Genomic DNA, 22651 nt, shown 5'->3' with positions numbered 1-22651 from the left:
GCCACAGAGCTCTGTGGGCTCCCTTTATTGCCCTCTGAGAGCTTCTTCCAGATACAGCCAGCACCACAAAGTGGGATTTGAGGGAAAACCCACAGTGGGGGCACATCCCTAATCACCATCTTCCCTCTGCACACACCCAGCCTTTCCCCAGCCTGTGAAATCCCAACACACAGGCCCTGAGCAGGGATTTAAAGGTCTGAGCCCACAGCATCCATGCTGAGGCTGCTTCCAGAGGAGGCTGCAGGAGCTGTGCTCAAAGCTTTCAGCACACTGGGCAGGTTTCAGCTGGGACAGGGATGAAGACGCATGGATGAGCTACAGGTATGCTCAGGGTGGGAGAAGCCTCTGGAGCAGCCTTGACACCTTTAAAGCCTCTGTGCCAATCACACCAAGAGCTGCCTCTTACTCTGGAGCCAGGATTGACCAAAAAAGGGAAAAAATAACTGCAATTTCACACTGGTGAGGGAAAAGAAAGGAAGAAATTCCTCCCTGTGAGGGTGGTGAGGCCATGGCACAGGGTGCCCAGAGAAGCTGTGGCTGTCCCTGGATCCCTGGAAGTGTCCAAGGCCAGGCTGGATGGGCTGGGAAGGTGTCCTGCCCTTGGCAGGGAGTGGCACTGAATGAGCTTTAAGGTCCAGTCCAGCCCAAACTATTCCATGATTCCATGAAAGCAACGCCAAGATCAGGAGCTCCGATGTGATGCCATGGGCGATGCTCCAAAGTGGGAACATCCCAGGTTAAAAAGGTGAGAAGTGAAGACTGAGATCAGACACCTTGGCACCGGGAAGGTGAAATGCCAGTAAGCAAACTGCTGCTCAGCACATTTTTTTGGATGACTCAGCACCTCCCCTCCCTCCCCCCACCAGCTGCAAGCTCCTCCACAATTAGTTTGACAAAACCTATGGCATTTGATCCCATTCCCAGGTTTGGCAGTTTTTATCCCCATCTTGGGACGCTCTCAGGGTGCACATTTTGCCCAGCATCAGCCAAAAAAACAAGTTTTGGCAGAAAAGTGGCATGACACGGATTTGGTTGGAGAAAAACCAACCATGATGATGCTATGCACAGCGTCGAATATTGCGAGGATAATTTTTTGACAGACAAATATGATTTAATTTAGGCACAAAATCCTCTAAAGGAACAGAGTGCCCTGATGTGGATCTCCACAGGCAGAGCCCACTTGGTAGAATCCCTCTCCCATCCCACAGCACACCCATCCGGAGGGATTATCTGGATTTTATACCAGCAGCTAAGGCTCCACCGCTCCCCAAACCCTCTCTCACACCTCAGAGCCACTGAAGAGTCAATGAATTAAAGCAGCTCTAACAAACTCCTCATCTCGCAGCCAACGCAGTGATGCAACACCCGGCGGGTTCTGGGACAAAAGATGTGGAACTACAATGCCTCAACCTCTGCCATGAAAATCTGCCCTTCTATCCCAAATGAGTTACATATTTGGATACCCTGTGAGATAGGGAAGCGGGGTGTTATCGAGCTGCCAAATCTCACTCCTGTCATGAGGTCATTTCTGGCACGTGGCCAGGTGAGGTTTCAGCCAAAATCTCAGCGCTGACCATCGCTCCCCATCCTTCCCCCCTGTGCTCCTCTTCCTCCTGCCTCAGGTCAGGAAGGGGGGGGGGTGGGGGAATAATTCAAAAATAAAGAAAAAAAGGTCAGGAATGGGAGTATGTTTTGGGTTTAAATCAGTTTGTACAATCACAATGCACACAGCACTCGACCTCTTCACTGAGGACACCTCAGCAGCTGAAGGACATTTGAGGGCTCACAGCACTGTGGTCACTGGTCTCTCCCAAATGAACCCTGAGTCTGACCATGGCCCTCAGGAGAGCAATGTCACTGATCACATCTCTTGAATTAATTGTTTAGTAATTTCAGCCCAATTTATTCAGGCATCACATGTATGGGATCACACTTTGGGTTTATCAGCAGCGCAGCTTGGAAAAACTGCTGGGAACCCCACACGTACCCCAAAGTTGGACAATAACTTCCTAAATAAAGCTGTTTGCAAACCCCTTATTTCACTGCTTTAATCACTGAAAGGATGCACTCACAGCAAGCCAGGACACCCAAAGTGGTTGTTTTTAGCTGCACATCGAGTCAAGGCAGAAAAATCAGTGACAAACGGGTGAGTAGTACCACTACAAATCCCATTAACCACACGTTGTCATGGCAGCCGTTCCCAACTGGAGTGGCTCGGGATGCTCAGCCTTCCTTCCCCATGTCCCTACTACCAGCAACCCTTCCCTCCAACCCAACTGCTTCAATGTGCCCCAAAGAATATTTCATCTCGAGCCTGACAGGCCAGATGTAGAATAAAGAAATAAATAATTAGCGTTACCTTATCTGGAGTCCGTCAGCTGCAGCGAGCGACGCTCGGAGCTCCGTCCGCATCCAGAGACAAATTATCTAACGCTGTAATTTATGAATGCCTCAAGTATTTGCCCTGGTATTTCATTATACACTCGCTCGAAAGAAGAGCTCAAAAGACTAAACAGATCCAGCACGATAACACGACAGGCGCTCCAGCCGCGCGCTATTCCAAGGAAACCCAGGAATCCCAGCACGACATCAGACTGCTCCGGCGCACTCTGTGTTGACACTGCTCGAGGGGCAGCGAGGGGAGAGCGCAGAGCGATGACCCGGGAGGCTCGGCTTCCCTCCGGTTCAACGCTGGACTTGGATTTCTTACGGGAAGCTGCGGGATCCAGGCAGCGAAGGAAGCACAAGCCCGGCTTTCCCGGGGGCAGCCGAGGCCGGCGCGGCGGAACGGCTCCCGCTGCCAAGAGGGAGGAAGAGTTCCAAACTCGCCGCTTTATCAAAGCTATTTTTGTCCTTCCCCCCCCTCCCCACGCACTGATAACCAGCAAGGCGAGGACCTCCGGGGTGCCGAGGAAGGGCTTGGCATCTCCCCCGAAACCCCGCCGCGACTCCACGGCAAAGCCGCCCGGCACCTTGGGGGAGCGGGCCACCCGCTCGGGAGGCTCGGAGGGGAGGAAACTCCTTCCTCCAGCTTATCCTGCTCGCAGCGAGGTTTCGTGCCTGGAAAAAATGAGCTAAGTTTGCGAGCGGAGGCCCCAGCTCCGCTCCGACTCTCCCAGAAGCTCTCGGGACAGGCGACCCCCGCTCCAGGGGCTGGGGACAGCGGCGGGGACAGCCGGGAGGATGCTGCCCACCTGTCCTGCACGGGCTGACGAGCTGCTGCGGGGGACACACCGGGGCATCACCCAGAAGATGATGCACCTGGGCTGGGGGAGAAGTGGAATCACGAATCCAGCGTGAGCAGGAGGGAGGATAGCAAGCGGAGGCCGTGCGGGACCGGGACCCAGCGCGGACGGCGGGTGCGGGGCCGAACCGTGCGGGGCTCCCCGCGCCCGGGGGGGGACCCCGCAAGGGCCGGGGCAGAGCCGCTGCCCCCGGCCAAAGCTGTGCTGTCGAGACACACGGCGGGTCTGTCGCGACATGGAGACCGCGAGCAGCAGGTGGAACACAGGCGGCCCCGCAGCCCGTCACCCCCAGCCCAGACGAGCTGCTCCCCCCCCCCCCCTCCGCCCCCACTTCATCCCCGCACCGCGAGTTCGGGGCTTTCCCTCCCTCTTCACACCAAACTTCCCCGAGTGACCGGAGCGCCGCGGGGCGCGACACCCGAGCGCGGGGATGGAGCCGGGGATGGCCCCGAGCAGCGCGGAGCCCCCGCGGTCCCCCCGCCCCCGGCCGGACCCACCTGCTGGCGCCGCTCCGCGCCCTCGGCCGCGCGCTGCGGGCGGCCCCCGGCCGGGGCTCCGGGCGCTGCCGCCGTCCCGTCCCGGCGCGGCGGGGCCGCGGGCTGCGGGCCGCGGTCGCGGCGGAGCTCGGAGCGCAGCTCCAGGTAACAGCCCAGCGTCAGGACGTGCAGCGCCAGCGACAGCGCGAAGAAACCGAGGAAGAGCCGCCAGCTGCCGCCACCTCCGCCACCGCAGGCGCAGCCGCGGGGAGCCGCCGCCGCCGCCGCCCTGCGCTCCGCGCCCATGGTGCGCTCGGGCGGAGCGGCCCCAGCGCTGCTGCTCCCGGGGCGCGCCGGGCACCGCGGGCTGCGCGGCCGGGCCGCCAGCGCCCCGCCAGGGGGCGGGGCCGAGCCCGGGGGGCGGGACCCAGCCGCCACAGGGGCGGGGCCCGGCGGGGAGGGGCGGGGCTCGGCCGGGGCAGCGCCGCCTCAGCGTCCGGCCGGGGGGCGGGTCCTGAGCAGGGCAGGGGCGGGGCGTGGACAGCGGCGGGTGCGGGGCGGAGATATGCAAATTAGATGGGCGGGAGCAGAAGATTTGGCTGGGCCCACGCCCCGTTGAGGTCCCGATCCCCATCCCCATCCCCATCCCCGTCCCCGTCCCGGTCCCGGTCCCGGTCCCGGTCCCGGCAGGCGCGGTGATGAATTGCGCCATGTCCAGTGCGGTGCAGGACAGCCCAGCCCCCTTCCCGTCCCAGTCCCAATGCCCATCCCGCTCCCAGTCCCGGTATGGATGAAGCCAGTCCCGGTGCCAATCCCGGTCCCGGTGCCCGCAGTCCCGCCAGTCGCTGTCTCCGCAGCTGGCGGAGGATTACTGGGAGCTGACAGCAAACGCCGCCGATCCCCGGTGCGTTGTCACCGCTCTGCCGGGGAACACGGGGTCCCCAGGGGTGTGCGAGTGTTTTGGGGGAGCTGTGGCTGCCTTCTCCAGTTTTTTTAAAGGTTGATTGTCACTGCTGGAAACTGATGGAAGCTGGAAAACAGTCTGGGAAAGAGTGAACCACGGGAGAGGGAACCGCGGAATCGAATCACACCTGGTTTTGGAAGGACCTTAAAGCTCCTCGAAAGGAGCTGGCAAAGCCTTTGCTGGTTCTATTCCAAATCAGGGGGTTTAATTGATAATGAGAGGGATAATGAGATTAATAAGGTGATGTGTGGTTCTCACATTCTGCCAGGAAATTTGAATTGAGAAATTAGAAACGTTCTGAACAAACTCGAGAGGTGTTCTTAAGAGAATAGGCTGTGATTCGGTAAAGGAAATGGAAAAAAGCAGATTAAATACGAGGTGCTAATGGCAGCAGAGGAGGTGGCACTGCGGAGGAGGATCCCAGCTGGTTTTGGAGGCTCGCATGATGCAGAGCAGGTTAGCCGTGCTGGGAGATGTCAGAGCCATCCCCAGATCTCCAGGAAGGGCCAGCACCAAGGACTGTCACCAGCACATCCCTGGCATGGTCCTGCTGAGCTCTCCTGGGTGGGCTCTGAGAGCTGGGTGGTCCCGTGCCAGGTCTGTGCTCCCAGACCCTGGGGGTAAGGGTGAGTTTCCCACGGGGCTGTCCCTTCCAGGAGAAGCCCTTCCAAGTCCTGGAACTCATGGTCTGAGAATTTGTGGGGTCTTCATCCCACAGAGCACAGCCATAAAGAATCCCATGGTGGCCTTGTTCTGCCTTTGGGGAAGAGGACGACCTTTTCCAGCCCTTCCTGGCCTTGTTTTCCTGCAGAAGTTTTTTTTTTTCCTATAAGTCCTGTGTCATAGACATGAAATTCCATGACAGTCTCTGTTTTCATTTAAGAAAGAAATGTTTCCCTAATATTTGGGAAGAGCAAAACTGGAAGCATCAAGCTCTGCCAACCCCAACAATTGAGGAGCAAAAAGCAAGAAAACACAAATGAACCCTCTGTTCAAAACCCTGCAATTATTTTAGGAACATTTATAATTATTTGAACACTTAGTGTTGTTACTGGTTCTCATAGGATCACAGAATATCCTGAGTTGGAAAGGACCCGCAAGGATCATCAAAACCAAATCCTGCACCACCAAAATCCCGTTTTTCCAGATGAAAATCCCAACCCAAATCCTGAATGGACCGACCCACACTTGCAGCAGCCTCATCCCATTTTCCACAGTCATTTAGGTTACTTTCAAGGTGAATTTTAGAGGTCAGGTCATCCAGGGGCTGGGTCAGGGGGAAGATGTGAGCTCTCAATTCCTGCCTAGCTCTCATCAGGTATTTAGGCCAAATCCTCAGATTGAGGAATTTCTGCCTCCTAGAGCTGACCAGCATCCCACTAATTAAAAAGGGATCCCATGTGATGATGGAATTAAAACATAATTAATAAGTGGAATCCTCACACCTGGACCAGTCGAGCCCCACAGCCCATGGTTGCAACTTTCTCCTGGATTTTATTTTAATTCCTCTTTTTCTGAGCATTCCCTCCCCTTCCTCTGCCATCCCTGTAAAACTTCCTTACATTAATGAAACCTCACAGGTTTGTTTTGTTGTATCCTGTCTGTGCTCCAAAGTCCTGGTCCAGGAGAAGCAGGAGCCAGAGGGTGGAGAAGATGCAGAAGGGACAGGGATCCCTGATGCTCTGGATGGGAAAATAAAAAGCAGTTGAGAGAGGGTCCTGGGGAGGGTGGGCAGAGGCTGCAGAGGAGGAGAACACACACAGGACATGTCTGGAATGACTTTTTCTCTTGATTCCCAAACTCGCTGGGTTTTTTCCAGCATTGCCTTCCCATCCCAGCAGGATTTAACCACAGGTGGGAGGAAGCTGTTGCAACTTAGATCTCCCTTCTCTTTGGAATGGGGACAGCTCTGCACAGCACAGGGCACTCCGTGGCAGGTCTGTGTGCCCCTCTTCCTGTGAATTCCACAGATCAGGGAACCTTTGAGCGATGGAAAGCAGCTTTGAGCCCATTTCCCATTTACATTTTGGCAGCAGCTGCAATTCCTGCAGCGGCTGCAGAGTCGAGTTTAACATGTGTGACCTAAAAGCTTTGGAATTCCTGACTTTCTTTTGAGGAAAGCCATCCCTTGCTCTCTCAGTGATGTTCTCAACAACATGAGTACAATAAAGTTTCCTAAAACCTGAAATTCTGGCACACCAACAGCACATCCACGGGCGTTTACAAGCCTTTAGGAAGGAGAATCCTGATTTTATGGAGCCTCCATCCAGCACTGCAATCCCAATTCCTCTTCCTCAGTGAGAGCTAAGATGTTCCATACAATCTGCTTTGCTTAAGGCTGCTTTTTCAGTAACTGTAAGCCCTGTCCATGCAGGAAAGGTAATTATTTGTGTCCAACTGCTTCCACAGGGACAGGGATTGAGCAATATGTTCGTCTTAGAAGAGCAAGATGTACTAAGGAATCACATTTGTGGCTTTTTTCCTACCTCTGCCACGGACCCTTCCAAGATTTTCCCTCCCAGGACACTGCAGTGTCTGGTCATTCATCTCTCCCTCTCATTTTACTCCACGAATTCTCACCGTGAACACTAAGTTGCTCAGAGGAGCTGTGGATCCCCCATCTCTGGAAGTGTCCAAGGCCAGGATGGATGGAGCTTGGAGCAACCTGGGATAGGGGAAAGTGTGGGATGGGCTTTTTACAACAAGGAACAAAAATAGCTGTATTGACTCTTGCTGGGCTTATTTTCACATTTCCCCCTGCACTGCTGACTTTTAAGGACCAGCAGCACAGTGACACCTCATTTTCCTGCATGGATCAAGCTTTGCTCTGTTTTGGAGGAAGATGAGGCGTGGCAGCCCCACGATTCCATCCCTGAGCACGCGGGAGGAGGTTTGGCCAAGGAGGCCAAGCTCAGCCTAAACACAACTTCTTGCAGAGGGGGTGAGGAAGATGCTGCTCTTGGTTCTGTTGTATGTTTATTTATATGTTATTTGGTGATAATGAGAACCAAATGTTCGGGATCTATTCAGTTCTTAAACTTTTATAGACTCATTGTCTTGATTTTCAACTGTGCAGCCGTCTCCGAGCCCCTGCCTCCCCCGGAATCATGGAAGTGCCGTCGGTGACCAGGCTCAGCTGTGCTCTTACTCATCCTGGCTGGAACAATGATATTCCACACCACGTTATTCAACCTCCCTGGTGCCTCCTGGCCCCCTCATCCCGACCCCTCGGCTCCCACATCCCGGGTCAGCGCCGGAGCCGGCCAAGGCATTGTCCTGGGGGTGCCACTTTCGGGCTGTGCTGGTGCCAGAGAAAGAGGATACGATCTGTGCCTCGAGGAGCAGACGTGATACATGAAAGATGCTCTGCCAGAGAGCCCAGAGCCTGCTCTGCCCCTCAGATCGCTCACCAAAAGGCAGGGAAAAGGAGGAGAAGGGAAAGGAGGGAGCTGCACCCTAACGCTGAGCCTGACCAGGGACCACAGGCAGGGGGCTCCTCTTGGCACCAGCCTTCCTGGTGCCATGGTCTTGTTGGGTCCTAGGTTGGACTCAATTATCTCAACTTCTTAAATTCTGTGGTTTTCCAGGCCTGTTTGCCCAGGAGCACAGCTCTGGATTTGAGGCTCCTTGTGGAGAAGGTGCCACCACACAGAGCCACACCCTGTCCAGGTGGGATCCCCACAAGCAGACCCTTCCCCACCTAAATCATGGCTGCTCTCACAGCACAAGGGTTTACAGCAGTGTTGCCACACCCTGAGAGAGCTGGAGAGGGACTTAGGACAAGGGATGGAGGGACAGGACACAGGGAATGGCTTCCCACTGCCATAATTCCCACTGGGATTAGCACCAGACTGTGGGCATAGGGAACTGGAACCTCAGTGTCACCACTTGTGTCTTCCACAGGCAAAGGGGGAATTCTGATAGGAAAGCTCCTAGAAATGCCCAGGCTTGTGGCCCATGTGCCCATTTCAGCCTCTTTGGCTTTTGCTTCTCTCTCTTCAGAGATGTAAATTCTGTGGATAATGATTTGAGCCTGAAGATGCAATTTCTGCATGAAGAGGGACAAATATAATGCCCCAAATCCTTTGCAGATGGAGCAGGGCCACAGTTCCAGCCCCACTTTAGAATCCCAGGATGGCTTGAGTGGGAAGGAAACTTAAAACTCATCCCATCCACCCCCTGCCATGGGCAGGGACAGCTTCCACCAGCCCAGGTTGCTCCAAGCTCCATCCAACCCGGCCTTGGGCACTTCCAGGGGTGGGGCGGCCACAGCTTCTCTGGGCACCCTGTGCCAGGGAAGAATTTCTTCCCAAAATTAGATCTAACTCTGCCCTCTGTCAGGTTGAAGCCATCCCCCCTTTTCCCATCACTCCAGGCCCTTTTCCAAAGCTCAGTTCTGACCTAAACTCAAACTTCCAAGTATTTTGTGTAAGGCAGGGCAAGTCCAGCATTAAGAACTGAAGCCCTGGCTTTAAAAAGGGTAAATCCGAGGAATTCATATCAAAGCAGGAACAGTCATAAGGAGAACATATGGAAGTGTCTTTTTCTGTTCACAGTGATTGGAAACTGCATGCCCAGGCCCTGATCCAGCTACAGGACCCCACATCCGGGGCTTAGTTTCCAGGTGACCCTGGATTTCAGCGATTTCCAGCCTTGGGATTGTTAATGTGAGATGACAGCAATAACCAGGGAAGGAAAACCCCACGTGTTTGTTCTTCCCAGCGTGCCAGCACTTGTGGATTTAAGTGAGGAGAAAGATCACAAGGCTCAGACAGAATATCCTCCAGAACACAGCCCTAAAGCAGCAATTTCCTCTGTGGAGCCCATGTGAGATCAAGGCAGGATAAAGCACTCCATGTGAGCCTGGCTGAGGGGGTTTGGGAAGGGGTAGGAGCCATTTGTTGGGAATGGAATAGTAAAGATTAAATTGGGTGTTACAGAGGGACCTTTCCAGAGGGAACATCTCCAGCTTCGAGTGCCATTTGCCTTCACCTCTCCTCTGTGAGAAGACTCCCGGCTTTGGGAGCATTCCTAAGCTAAACCTGCTGATAGCAACATGTGCATTTCATCTCAGAATGAATTTTAAAAAAGACTGAAAAATAGCAAGCCCTGTAATTTTGGTGAGGAACAATTCCCGTGCGATTGAAGGCAACGCGCTCTCGGATGGAAGGGCCGATTCCTCTGGATCAATGGGATGGAAACATCTGCTTTATCTCACCGAGATCTGAAGAGGTAAGAGCTGACAGTTCTTTGTGGGAATCTTTGCTATCTCACTGTATATCTAAATTATGTTAATTGATGTCCAACGTTGATGTTTCGGGTAATTCTCGTGGATCTCACAACCTTCTGTTTCAAATTCACAGTCTTCTACCACTCAAACTATTATTATTTTTACCAGTCCCAAGGGTGTGCTGGAGTCTCTTTGGTACAAATTAGAAAGGCTTTTATGAAAAACTCACAGTTTATGGAGCAGAGGTTCCCGTTGGCTTCCTGACCCCGAGGTAGTGACAGCTCCCACCGGAGCCTCACCCACAGCAGGGGTTTTAGCACCGTTCCCAACGTGGCTCGGGAGCTGACATGGGGTGAGGAACAGCAGTAATTTCCCCCAAGAGGGACAAAAAAAGCCAAATGTTGACAAGTTTATGAGTGCAAACAAGTCAGGGGATCTCCTGGCAGTGAGGCTTTGCTCCAAGCCTGTGCTGGGTTTTACCTGAGGCTGGCTGTTCACCTGGGCTGGGCTCCAAGCTGTGGGAGAAGGGATCTGGGGGAGGCAGAACCCATTCTGCAAGGAGCAAGGGTGGGGTAGAAATGACCCAAAGATCCCAACCCACATAATTATGTTAAAAAATCCCCAAACTCAACAAGTTTTGCAGAAAAGATCAAGCAACACAGCTGAGGGAGAGAAGAGGGTGGTAGGAAGATGCTGAGACTGGACAAAGAAGAGTCACAGAATCCCAGGATTTTCTGAGCTGGAAGGGACACACAGGATCATCCAATCCAAGCCTTGGCCCTGCACAGACACCCCAACAACCCCCACTGTGCCTGGCAGCCTTGTCCAAACCCTCCTAGAGCTCTGGAAGCCTTGAGGCTGTGCCCATTCCCTGGAGAGCCCTTTCAGTGCCTGACACCTTCTGGGGGAAGAGCCTTTCCTTAAAATCCAACCTGAACCTGCCCCGACAGCTCCAGCCATTCTTTGGGTCCTGTCCCTGGTCACAGGGAGCAGAGATCAGAGCTGAATGTGAGCCCTGGGAAAGGTGAGAGTGTGAGTGTGGAAGGTAAGCAGGAAACCAGAGGGAGGTGGAGGCACCAAACCAAATCCTCCCCAGCTCTTTCCCATCAAGGCCTTCTCTTCACTGCAATTAAAGTTGAATTAATAAAGACACAGATTTTTTCAGGGGGGAAAACACAGCAGTGAAACCTTGATCTTCCTCAGGTACCAAAACAGATGCAAGGCATGATCCAAAAGAGAAACCAGGAAAACCAGAACAAGGGAGAAAGAAATCACCCAGTAAAACCCATCTGGCTCACAGCATCCATGGAAATCCATACAAACCCACCTTCCACAGCCCCTCCAGGCTCTGTTGGGGCAAAGGGGGCTGGAATGAAAAGTTAATTGTAAGCTGTTACTTAACACAGATTTTCAGACAAAAAGAAGAGAACAAAGGAGTCCTTCAGGCAAAAAATGTGGAAAATGACGATCATTAATAACATCAACTCCTCACTCCAGGATTTTCATCAGTTGGCTGAGGTGGCATCACATTGTCAACTCACAAAAGCCATAAACACACCCAAAAAACCTGATTGATCCCAGAAAAATAAATGCAGAACTCACCAACATCAGGACCTCCAGCTGGAATGTATCCAGAACGTCCAGATTTAGAAAGGCCTAAAAATCATCCTGGAGTTTCCTGGTAGGTGGAAAACACCCTGAAACTGCATCCCTGAGAGGAGGAATCCTCTCTTCAGAATTCTTAATCCCCCATGGTCAAGTGTTGGTGTGAAAAACAAGGACCTCAAGCATATTTTTAGAACCCAGTTTCTGGATTTCCATGAATCCCAAGTTCTCCTCTGCTCAGGGAGGATGGAGAAACTTTATCAGGTCTGAAATGGTTCAGAAATACCCATTTGAAAATCATCTTTTTCCTTTCTGATAACCCAGAAAGCAGGAGCTGGTGTGCCAGCTATTAAACTATAAATAAAGACATAAAAGAGGAATTCCTCATCCACATCCAGAAGGGCTGAAGTTCAAAACCCAGACCCCACCCAGGATTTCAGCATCTGGAGAGTCCCATCTCGCACCTCAGAACATTCCTAGGCCTGGACTTTGATTTGGGTCTGCAAAATCCCTTTGTGTTGTTTTCTTGGGGGTGCAGCATTTTCCAGGCTCTTTCCAGCAGAATTCTTTCCATGCTGCCCATCGCAGTTTTTATGGAGTCACGAGGCAAATTTACAGCTGAGAAACTTCTCCCTGGCCCCACGCTGCCTCCCAGCTTTGATGTGCACAGCCCTATAGCCATGAAAATTCACATCCACTTAACTCAAATCCCTGCTAATCAAATCCTGGGGAATCAGCACGTTCCTGGGTGGATTTACAGCTGCCACAGCAGTTTGGGCACCACGTGGCCACCAAAACCCTTCCCTGGGAGCTCAGGAGTGGTATCACAGCTCCCCAGGCACCCAGGAGGTTGGTGGGAATGAGAGGTGGCAGAAAGATTGCCAGGACACATCCTGCCAGCAGCAGTCCCAAAGGGGGGGAAGAAAAAAAAAAAAAGCCCAAACAGTCTCCTGAAAAGGCTGATGCTGCATCCCAACACTGTGTGCCAGGCCAGGCCCTTGCAGGACCCTTTTATGTAGTTCCTAAAGCCCAGCTGGGGCACAGGGCTCTCAAACTGGGACACTTTAGGGCACACCCAGAAGGAATCACTCTGGAATTGGCAATCATCTGTAGTCACAGGGCAACCTCAGGCACCTGAGGCTTCCTGGGGACTGGCTCCAGTGGGTGCTTTGCTGTCTGGGGGCCAAACACCTCTTCCATCCTCTCTTGGCAATCTGTGCCAGGGCCTCAGCACCCTCACAGCCAGGAATTCCTTCCCAATATCCCACCTAACCATGCCCTCTGGCAGTGGGAAGCCATTTCCTGTGTCCTGTCCCTCCATCCCTTGTCCCCAGTCCCTCCCCAGCTCTCCTGAAGCCCCTTTAGGCTCTGGAAGGGGCTCTGAGGTCTCTCTGGAGCTTCCTCTTCTCCAGGTGAACACCTCCAGCTCTCCCAGCCTGGCTCCAAAGGGGCTCCAGCCCTTGGGACCTCCTTGGGACTTGCTCCAGGTCCTTCTGATTTTGGGGTTTCAGAGTTTGAGGCAGCTCTGGAGGTGGGCTCTCACCTGAGCAGGGCAGAGGGATAAAATCCCCCTTTCCTGCTGCCCACGCTTGGGATGTGCAGCCCCTCATTATCACCCCCAGCCCCCCAAATTCCCCCTTCTGCACCCCCCACTCTGTGCCTTGGCTCTCCAGCACAGCTGGTGCCTCCCCCATTTGCCTCCTGCACCAACCTTTTTTTTTTTAAAAAAAACATTTATTTCCATCCGCATCCAATTTCTTCCCCTTTTCCTGGTTTTCCTTCCAGAGGGTTTCCAGCTTGGGATGGGGATGGCCAGAGTGTAACTCCAGAGCTTTATCCCGTGGCCTTTCCAGCCTGGCACGCAGCACTCAATTTGGAGCGCGGTGTCCTCGCTCTGTTCCATGCCGAGCTCTGTTGTCCAGAGGAATTAATTCCAGATTATGTGTGGGTGTGGACTTCAGCTGGGCAAAATTTGGATACCCTGGTTGAGTCATTATTGTCTGATGAATCTCTTGGTGACAGCCTTCGCCCCTATTGTTCTGAGGTGAGCCCCGTGGCAAGAAATGTGAAAGCAAGAAACAAAAGAATATAAAGAAAGGTTACGAAATCAAATTCAGTTAAGGCAGGGTTATTGTCCCTCCATCCCGCCTCTCTGGCCTCCAGTTGGGATTGGATTTGGCAGGAAAACAACCCCCATGGGACAGTGGCTGGGGTTTAGAGCAGGTTCCGGGGGGAGCCCGTCCCTGTGGGACCCTGGTGGGCCCAGTGACACAGCAGAGACAGGGAGGAGTTATCATCAATTCTTAACATTTTATTTCTTTACTGGGTTAAACAAGGAGCAGAGAAAACCTCGGCCCCAAAATACAACAGAACTGAAAGCATTACAGGTACAGAGACTATTGAACACAGAGAGTAGTAGGATAATATTTTAATACAACTGAATTATAGCATGGGACTGTGTTTTTGTTGGGTTTTTTCTGTTTGTTTTTTGTCAAACCAGTTTGGAAAATAAATGTAATAGGAACTAGTGCAAAAAAGTTCTAAACATGAAGCACAGTGTATAAAATGGCATAAGAAAACTGTCCCCTCGAGGACACAGTCACTTTCTTATGACAGAAGGGAGAAAGAGAAACAGAAGGGGGGTGGGAACAGAGGGAGGGTCCAGGAGGCTGAGGAGGAAAAGCCGGAAAGAAAGAGAAACCGGGCTGGGGGATTAGAAAGGATACTTTGACTTCAGCAATGTTGGTTTGTGTTTCACCACCACGCACTGTTAAAGGACCTCGTTGGGGTCGGGCCGAGCTCTGTCACCACCCACATGGCACAAGCACTTGAGAAGGGTTCGGGCAGCAGCAGCCCGGGCACTGCAGGGGTCGGGCCCCCCTGAGGTCCCCACAGGTCCCCCCAAGGCCCCGGGACACCCAGCACAAGGCAGGGAGCCCCAGCTCGGACACGCTCCGGAGGGAGAAGGGCACGAGGGGTTGGGCTCTCCTCCTGCTCTCCCTTCCCACACCCCTCCGGAACACGGCGTTGGCTCCCTCAAGGACCAGCGCGTGGAATTTGTTCCCAATTCCCACCCCCGTGCTCAGATGGGAGCGTTTCCCTTTCGAAGGCATCCTGAGGCTGTGTCTGAACAGGAGGCTCAGAGAAGCTGGATTCAGTTTGGGTTGGAACAAAAAACTAAACCAAACTTCCATCAGAGGGCTGGCTGGGGATCCCCAGGAATTCCTCCCAGGCATCAGCATCTCTGATTCCCACGGGGAAGGTGTCCCTGCATTCCCAAGGTGTTATCCTGACCTGCTCAGCCAGGATTCACTCCAGCCTGTTCCCACCACGGAGCCACCCAGCCTCCTGCCCTGGAGAAACTGGCTGGATGCTATTTTAAGGAGAGCTGGTTGGAATTCCTTACAAATTGCTATTCTCTCCCAATCCACTGCTGCCTGTTCCAACTGTGCAAGCAGAAAAAGTGTGATTGGTATTTTATTTTGGGGTTGTTTTTTTTTTTTTTTTGCCTCATTTTCATTTTGGAAAATGAAAGGTTTTGTGGGAAAGGACTGTTCTGGATGAATTTCTCAATTAAAAAAAAAAAAAAGAGAGAAAAAAAGGAAAAAAAAAAGAGAAAAAAAATGGCCATAATGATCAATCTGGCTTGTTTTGACAAGTTTCAAAATTTAAAAAAATCACTGTCTGGCTCTTTTTGTCTTTTTGTTTTGCAACTCAAGCATGTCCAGTTCCCAAATACATTTAAAAAATGGTAAAACCAACCCCAAATTTCATAAGCCAAACCTAATTCTTGGGTTTTTTTTGTTGAGTTTCAGTTTACAACAAGCTGAGTTGTTGACTTTCTGGGCTGAAAAGGATCATCCTGAAGTGCTAAAAAGGCTGGAAACCACTCCTGGCCTGCCTGGAACACAAGTCCTGGAGATGTGGAGCAGGAAAGGGTGGAAGGACTGGGCTCAGGTAGTCACCCATCTCTTGCCCAGGCCTTTGAGAGGGGCTGAGACCTTTGATAAAACCCTAACAACTTTTAAAATTTGTTATTCTTTTTTTATTTTAATGATCCCCAATTAAAAATGGTCCATCCCCCATCACAGCATTCCCTCTGCTCCCTTCCTCTTTCCTCTCAGAGACATGCAGGGCTGGGAGGTCACCCAAAGAGCCACCTGGACCAAGAACACCCAAAGAGAGCTGCTAAAATCCTTCCATTCCTGGAATAAAATGGACTCATGGAGGGGGGGAGCTGTGCAGCTCTAGGGCTGCTGTGATCCAGGAGCTCGAGCAGGCTCCTTCTGTGGGAGAGGGGGTGATTTTGGGGTTGTGTGATGGTGGTAACTCCAGCTGGGATACCCAACTTTTGGGCAGAAGGAGATCCTTAACATCCAACCTGAACACCAGACATGGCAATTCCCAACTTTTCCAGCCTAGTTTAAGAGATTTAACCCCCAGGGATGGGAAGGGGCAGGTAAGCACAAAAAGGAGATACACAAACTTCCTGCCTGTCACGGGTTACAATGCAAGATGTAAACCAAAGATAAGCGGGGCAGTGTTCTTTATCTTCTCCATGACTCAGCCCTGCTAACTCCTCCAGGGAAGCAGCAGCCACTCTGTGGGGAGCCATCTGCACAAAGGGGCCATCGAGGTCCCACACAATGACTCATCACCCCATTGTGAGATGCTCCACCCAGGGGGAGGATCCCAACATCCCCACCTGGATATAATCTGAGGCTTGGAACACCGCAGGAGCATTACCACTGGATTCCCAGAGCACAGGAACTCCAAAACCAGCGCTGGACCTCCAGAGAAGAACCAGGATCATCGCTTTGACAGAACCACACCCATCATTCCAACAGGACTGCAGCCACCACCCTGACTGACAGGGTGCCAGGTTATACTCTAGCTCCGTCAGAGTCAGTGTTTCTATCCTACTGCCTTTAATTTTCCTGTTAAATTGCAGTTCTGACTGGAATCTCCTGCTGGTTTGCCTTCAGACTAGGACATTATTGGTGCTGGAAGCAGGCACTCCTGGTGGAAGATAGCGGCGGTGAAGTGCAGCGTTCTCTCCTTGCTGGCGGTTTACGCCAAGGACTCGGAGCTGGAGTCGGACAGCAAGGAGAAGGTGTCCCCTGGAGCAGCCACCAGACAGGAAGGAGGCCTGGTGTCACCTGGATACGGAGCAGATGACTTTACCTGCCTGGATGGGGATGAGGAAGGGTACAAAGAGGAGGGTGATGGGAACAACAGGAAGTCAGATGGCGATTCACAGACCGAAAAACCTGAGGCTGGTGACCTAAACGAGCTCCGGGAAGTGGAGGAAAGAGATCCTCAGGAACTGTTTGCCTCTTTTTCAGAGAGATTGCGGAGCATGTCTCCAGATGAGATCAAAATCCCTCCAGAGCCTCCTGGCAGATGTTCTAACCAACTGCAGGATAAAATTGAAAAGCTGTATGAGATGAAAATGAAAGGGTGCATGGATATGAACTACATCATCCAGAAGAAAAAGGCGTATCACAACCCCAGTATCTACGAAAAGCTGATCCAGTTTTGTTCCATTGATGAAATAGGCACAAATTACCCAAAGGACGTGTTTGATCCTCACAGCTGGTCAGAGGATTCTTATTATGAAGCATTAGCTAAAGCCCAGAAGATTGAGATGGACAAATGGAAGAAGGCCAAGAAAGAATGTACAAAGATTGAATTTGTGACTGGCACTAAAAAAGGTACAACAACAAGCGCTGCTTCCACAACCACCACAACATCCAGCACCACTGCAGGAGATGCCCAGAAGAGGAGGAGGAGGAAGTGACATGTGTTGAGGAAGGGTCTCATAGAATAACTCATGAAATTACATCATCTCATTGTGATCTCCCCCGCCCTGAGGGGAGGAACCAAACATTCCTACCTGGATATAATCTGAGGCTTGGAACACCACAGGAGCACTACCACTGGGTTCCCCAAGGACAAGAGCTCCAAAACCACCACAGGACCTCCAGAGAAGGACCGGATCTTTCTACAGGATCACCTCTTCGACAGAACCACATCCATCACTCCAACAGGACTGCAGCCAACATTTAATGGCACTGCTACCACCACCCTGACCACCAGGGTGTCAGGTGGTATTCCCACTCTGTCAGCCTAAGCCAGTGTCTCTGTCTTACTGCCTTTAATTTTCCTATTAAATTATAGTTCTGACTTGGAATCTCCTGCTGGTTTGCTTTCAAACTAGTACACTGCCCCATCACTTTCTGGCAGAATCCAGGAATGTTTCTGTTCTGACTTTGTCTCCACCAAGTCCTACAGGCATTCCTTTCCCAAATAGCAGCAGGAATGGGATTAAGATGAACCACAAGATGAGGCTAACCAGGGCTATGGGACCTTGCTTGCTTTGGCTCTGTGGAAATCATGGAATCCCAGTGGTTTGGGTTGGAGGGGACCTTCAAGACCATGCAGTTCCACCCCCTGCCATGGGCAGGGACACTTTTCACTAGCCCAGGTTGCTCCAAGCCCTGTCCAACCTGGCCTTGGACACTCCCAGGGATGGGGCAGCCACAGCGTTCCCAGGCAAACTCAACAAACCATGCCAAACCACCACGTTCGGTGCCACCAGAGACCGGGGAGCACCTGCAGAGCTCAGCACAGGGACACTCCATGGCCTGGGCTCACGGGATCTTGCCCAGGAGCAGCAGATATCTCGGATTTTCCCTTTATTCCCTTCCTCCAGGCGGCAGCCGAGCATCTCCTGGCCCCACCCGCAGCCCTGAGTGGCAGTGAATGAACTGCCCTGACATCTCCTCTTGAAGCAAAGCAAAATGTGTTGAAGAAAAACCAGTTCCAGATGTTTTCCCAGTGTTGCCAAGTTACTCAACATGTTCTGCTTTAGTTGTCAGATGCTTTCAAAGCGATTTCCCTAACTCCGAGCACGAATGGTGAGGGCTCTCCCTGGGAATCTTCTGCCTGGGGCTACCATGGATCTGTATTTTCATAAGAAAAAGACTCAGCTAATGATTAATGTTCCCCAGAGGAAGCAAGGCCTTTCTTTGGGATTCTTCTTCAGTTATTTTTAATTAATTTGTACAACTGGCAGCTACATGAAAGTGCAAAAACCGGGGAATAACACTGGACTCAGCTCCCTTCGCTCCTTCTCTCTGCCCACACCTGGAGCTTGTGAGACATCATAATCCCTCACTTCCCTGGGGATGAGAAACCCCCTCACCAGGGAGGAATCACTGCTTCCCACTGGAAGTTTGCTCTGAGCAAAGAGAAGTTTGTCCACTGAAGGAAAAGTTGAGTTCTACATATCAATCCCAACACGGGGCATCTTCTTTAAGGAGAATAGATAAGATCACTAGATGAAAAGGACAAAGCCGCTTGGGTTTAATTCCTGGTAGAATTAATCATTTAGAGCTGTGTTTTCGAAGGTGGCTTTGGGAACGTGGAAAGCATTTGGGATTGCAAAGGGCCCCTGCTCTGGTGGACACAGAGCTTGGGGTAAAGCATCCGTGGGCACACAGGGTAAGGAAGCTCTTCCCCTCCTTATCCAGCCAGGCACACTCCTTTCTGTCCAAGCATACTCCAGCCTTTTCCAGGCACATTTCCTCCACTTTGTTATAAAAATAATGCCAGTGATGTTAAGTGAGACAATGTCACCGTCTGCTTCCTGGGCTGTTCTCTCAGAGAGCAAAGCCAGAGCATTCGGGGATGGAGGATTAGGAGGTTGTAATGTCAGACCAAAGGCAGGAATTTTATCCAATGGGCTCCTGATGATGGACTGCTCCATGCACCGCTTCCAGCTGCTCCTGCTCTGGGAACAGCCTTGTCTGGATCCATTTAAGGAGATTGGCAAAGTGTTGAATGCAGCATATGGTGCCCTAAAACCACAGAACTTATTGACAGCAGCCCAGACTAGCTAAAGGAAAGATCTCCTTCCAAAGCCTCACTCTGGGAAGACTCAGCACTTTCTTCCCACTTGCAGCAGGTAAAGCCAATCCCATGCTCCCAGAGCAGATCAGCATCCCATAGGCTCTCTCTGGCATCTCGTCCTCTTGGGAACACCCCCTGGGAGCTGTGGCCTGGAAAATGTCTGGATCTCCTGCCCTGGGGTCCCCCTCACTCACGCTGGATGGAGCTCAAACCTCACCAGTAGCCACCCAAATCAGCCCAGTTCTGAACTGGCTCCACTTCCTGGTTCATTGGGATGCAACGTGCTCTCCTGACCTCCTGAGGGAAGCCTCCACCTGGTATTAGGGAAGGTGAAACTGTTTCTCACAGCTCCCAGGTCATCCCAGCAAATCCCTGCCAGCAACCGCTGAAAATGACTCAGCTTGTGACTTAGGTTGCAATACAGGATGTGACCAAAAGTTTGTATTCTATCACCATCAGTTAAAACCAGGTGGGGCAGTGATCTTTATCTTTCCCACAACCCATCCTTCCTCTAGGAGGATATCAGCTGTTAATGGGCCATTGAGTCCCACTGCATGACTGATAAAATTACATCATCCATTGTGAGATGCTCAACCCAGGGGGAGGAGCCAAACCTTTCCTACCCGATAAAAACTGAGATTTGGAGCACCAAGGCAGCCTTTTTTCCATTGGACTCCAGAGGAAAACCAGACTCTTCTACATCATCACTGGAGCTTTGGAGGAGAACTGCACCCTTCTACAGGAGCACTGCTTCAACAGAACCACATCTGTCACTGCAGGAGGGCTGCAGCCACCATTTAATGGGACTGCTACCAACACCCTGACAGGTGTCAGGTTGTATTCTGGCTCTGTCAGTGTTTTGTATCTTTGTAATGCTGTATTTCTATTTTAATTTTCCTAGTAAAGAAGTGTTATTCCTATTTCCCATATTTTTGCCTGAGAGCCCCTTAATTTCAAAATTATAATAATTTGGAGGGAGCAGGTTTACATTCTCCATTTCAAAGAGAGGCTCCTGCCTTTCTTAGCAGACACCTGTCTTTCAAACCAGGACAGGTTGTTGGATCTCACTTCTGCAGCTCTGTGGAAATCATGGAATCATGGAATGGTTTAGGTTGAAGGGATCTTAAAACTCAATCTGTTTCACCCACTGCCATGGGCAGGGACACCTCCTACTGGACCAAGTTGCTCCAAGCCCTGTCCAACCTGGGCTAGGACACTTCTACAGCTTCTCTGGGAATCCCACATCACCCATCACCACCCCCAAGTCTGGCCTGATGCTCTATCACCAGTAGGAGACAAGGGCTTTGGGGCAGGGAGAAGGACACACATCCTTCAGGATGGTGCCAGATCCAGATGTGGTGCAGGGACTGAGGCCGGGCCACCCTGTGCCCACCAGCACTGCTCAGTGTCACACGTGACACAATGAATAGGGCCAGTGACTCAGGCACTGAGGCTACTCTTCTCTCTCCAGATGAGTCGCTTCAAGATTGGACACAGTCTATCTCCAAGAGAGGCGCCTGGAATTAGCTTAACTCTTGGCAGTACAGGAGAAATCTAATTTCCTTTGGGATCCAGCTGTCTGGAGGCAGGGATGGGGCTGTGCTCCCTCCCCTGGCCTGCCTGGGAGCTTTTGCTCCTTGTCAGAGCAGCTCCACACCCCACTGCTCACAGAAAACCAAGGGACTGGGTCCCGGTCTGCAGAACTGCTCCATGTCCAACTGCTCTGATTACTGTAAACTAGGCTGAAATTATACGGATGTCACAAGGAATAGTCAAATGAGAGACATCCTACTTTTTGGGTGGCAACAGCAAGGGAATCTGCTCGGGAAACATTCTCCATCTTCCATGAGCACCACCTCTCCCACCCCAAACACCATGGGGCAATGGGATCACAGGCCTTGTCTCTGCAGGACTTTGGGAACAGGCAACTGGTGCTGTGTAAACATCACCCCAAAGCTCTGAGATTCAAGTCAAAGCAGAAATCAAACATTCAGCTGCTTCTCAGAGCCTCTTTGGTCTGGAAATGGGCTGGAAATGTCAGGAAACCTGCGCTTCCCACGAGATGCCCGGTACTTCCTTCTTCCAGCCGGGCAGGAAGTAGCTTTGCTCATGGGGCTCTGCTCACGGGGCTCTGCTTGGTTTTGCTTCACCTTAACAGACCAGAAACCACAAAACTCCTACAGGTCATCAACTCTTGGACTTCTTGCACCCTCACAGGGATCTGGGATTAATCTGGGATGCAGCAGGACATTCCTTCTGCTTCATCCCTGTCTCCTGCAGCAACCCACACAGGGCTCTGCTGTAGGTTCCTGTCAAGAGCCAGTCTGGAAACAGAAGGACCATCCCAATCCCTCTGGGAGCAGGGAGTGGGTTCACACCCAACTCGTGACCTTGAGCTAAAACACCCTCTCCTCCTTCCCTGCCCACACCCAGGACAAATTAAAGCCCCTGGTGCCCGGCCTGGAGGCACCACCTCGCAGTGTCCATGCTGGGAACAGTTCTGGTGGGTGGGTGGAGAATTGGGAGTTTCCTAGGAAATGACCTGGGGATCAGATCCTAAGGATCTGATATTTGTTTGGGGTTGAATCCCTGGATATGCTGAGCTCAGGTTAAAAAACCACCCCAAGTGAGCCGAATGAGGCTGCACCAGTCAGCACCTTGCCCGGCCAAGTCCAGCTGGGCTCCCAGAAATTTCCGGATCTGGGGGCATCCATGGATTGAAACTATTCACAAAAATGCTCCTCCCTGGCTGGGCTTTATTAGTGCCTCTTTGTGTGGGAGACTCTCCCTCCAAGCCAGATTTCTCCAGCCTGCTTGCCCAGTCCTCCTGCCATCCAGTCAATGATTTGTAGCTGGGAAGCATGGAAGGATGCCTTTGGGATTCCCTGCATCCAACTGTTGCCACATGGGAACCCTCTCCCTCACAGCCTGTGCGCTGCTGGAGTCACATCTCCCCAACTCCTCACTGAGACCAGTCCCACCAGCCAGAGAGGACAACAAAAAAAGTTACACCAAATCATCAGGACACTTGGCAAAGTGGGATGTGGGAATGCTGGGGACATCCCTCCTGCTTTGTGCCTCCTCCTTCTCCTCCTCCTCACATAGAGGAGCAAGAAAGGCCAGGCTGGAGGAGCAGGTTGGGATGCAGTGAGACCAACCCCGAGCAGTAGCACAGTGCAGTGTCACAGCGTCCCACTCCTGTCCCCAAACGCCATCA

At 52.0% G+C, this 22651-nt stretch overlaps 2 protein-coding genes across 2 annotated transcripts in view; one reads left to right on the top strand and one right to left on the bottom strand.

Moving 5' to 3' along the window:
* EDA (ectodysplasin A) overlaps positions 1–4027 on the bottom strand; it is a 62355-nt gene extending 58328 nt beyond the window's left edge. The window contains exon 1 of the mRNA XM_062502798.1: positions 3743–4027. Within this exon, the coding sequence (XP_062358782.1) occupies positions 3743–4027 (285 nt within the window). The remainder of the gene's footprint in view (positions 1–3742) is intronic.
* Positions 4026–17653, top strand: LOC134050000 (SAP30-binding protein-like). Its single transcript, XM_062502797.1, has 7 exons — positions 4026–4271; positions 4555–4625; positions 7060–7064; positions 8273–8354; positions 9408–9512; positions 16534–17316; positions 17449–17653. Exons 1-7 carry the CDS (start codon positions 4026–4028, stop codon positions 17651–17653), a joined length of 1497 nt encoding a protein of 498 aa, XP_062358781.1.
* The last annotated feature ends 4998 nt before the right edge of the window (positions 17654–22651 follow it).

The sequence above is a fragment of the Cinclus cinclus genome, chromosome 15, assembly GCF_963662255.1.
Source record: "Cinclus cinclus chromosome 15, bCinCin1.1, whole genome shotgun sequence".
NCBI classification, from domain to species: Eukaryota; Metazoa; Chordata; class Aves; order Passeriformes; family Cinclidae; genus Cinclus; species Cinclus cinclus.
Note: the sequence above shows the minus strand (reverse complement) of the source record. Positions and strands in the feature narration are given on the sequence as shown.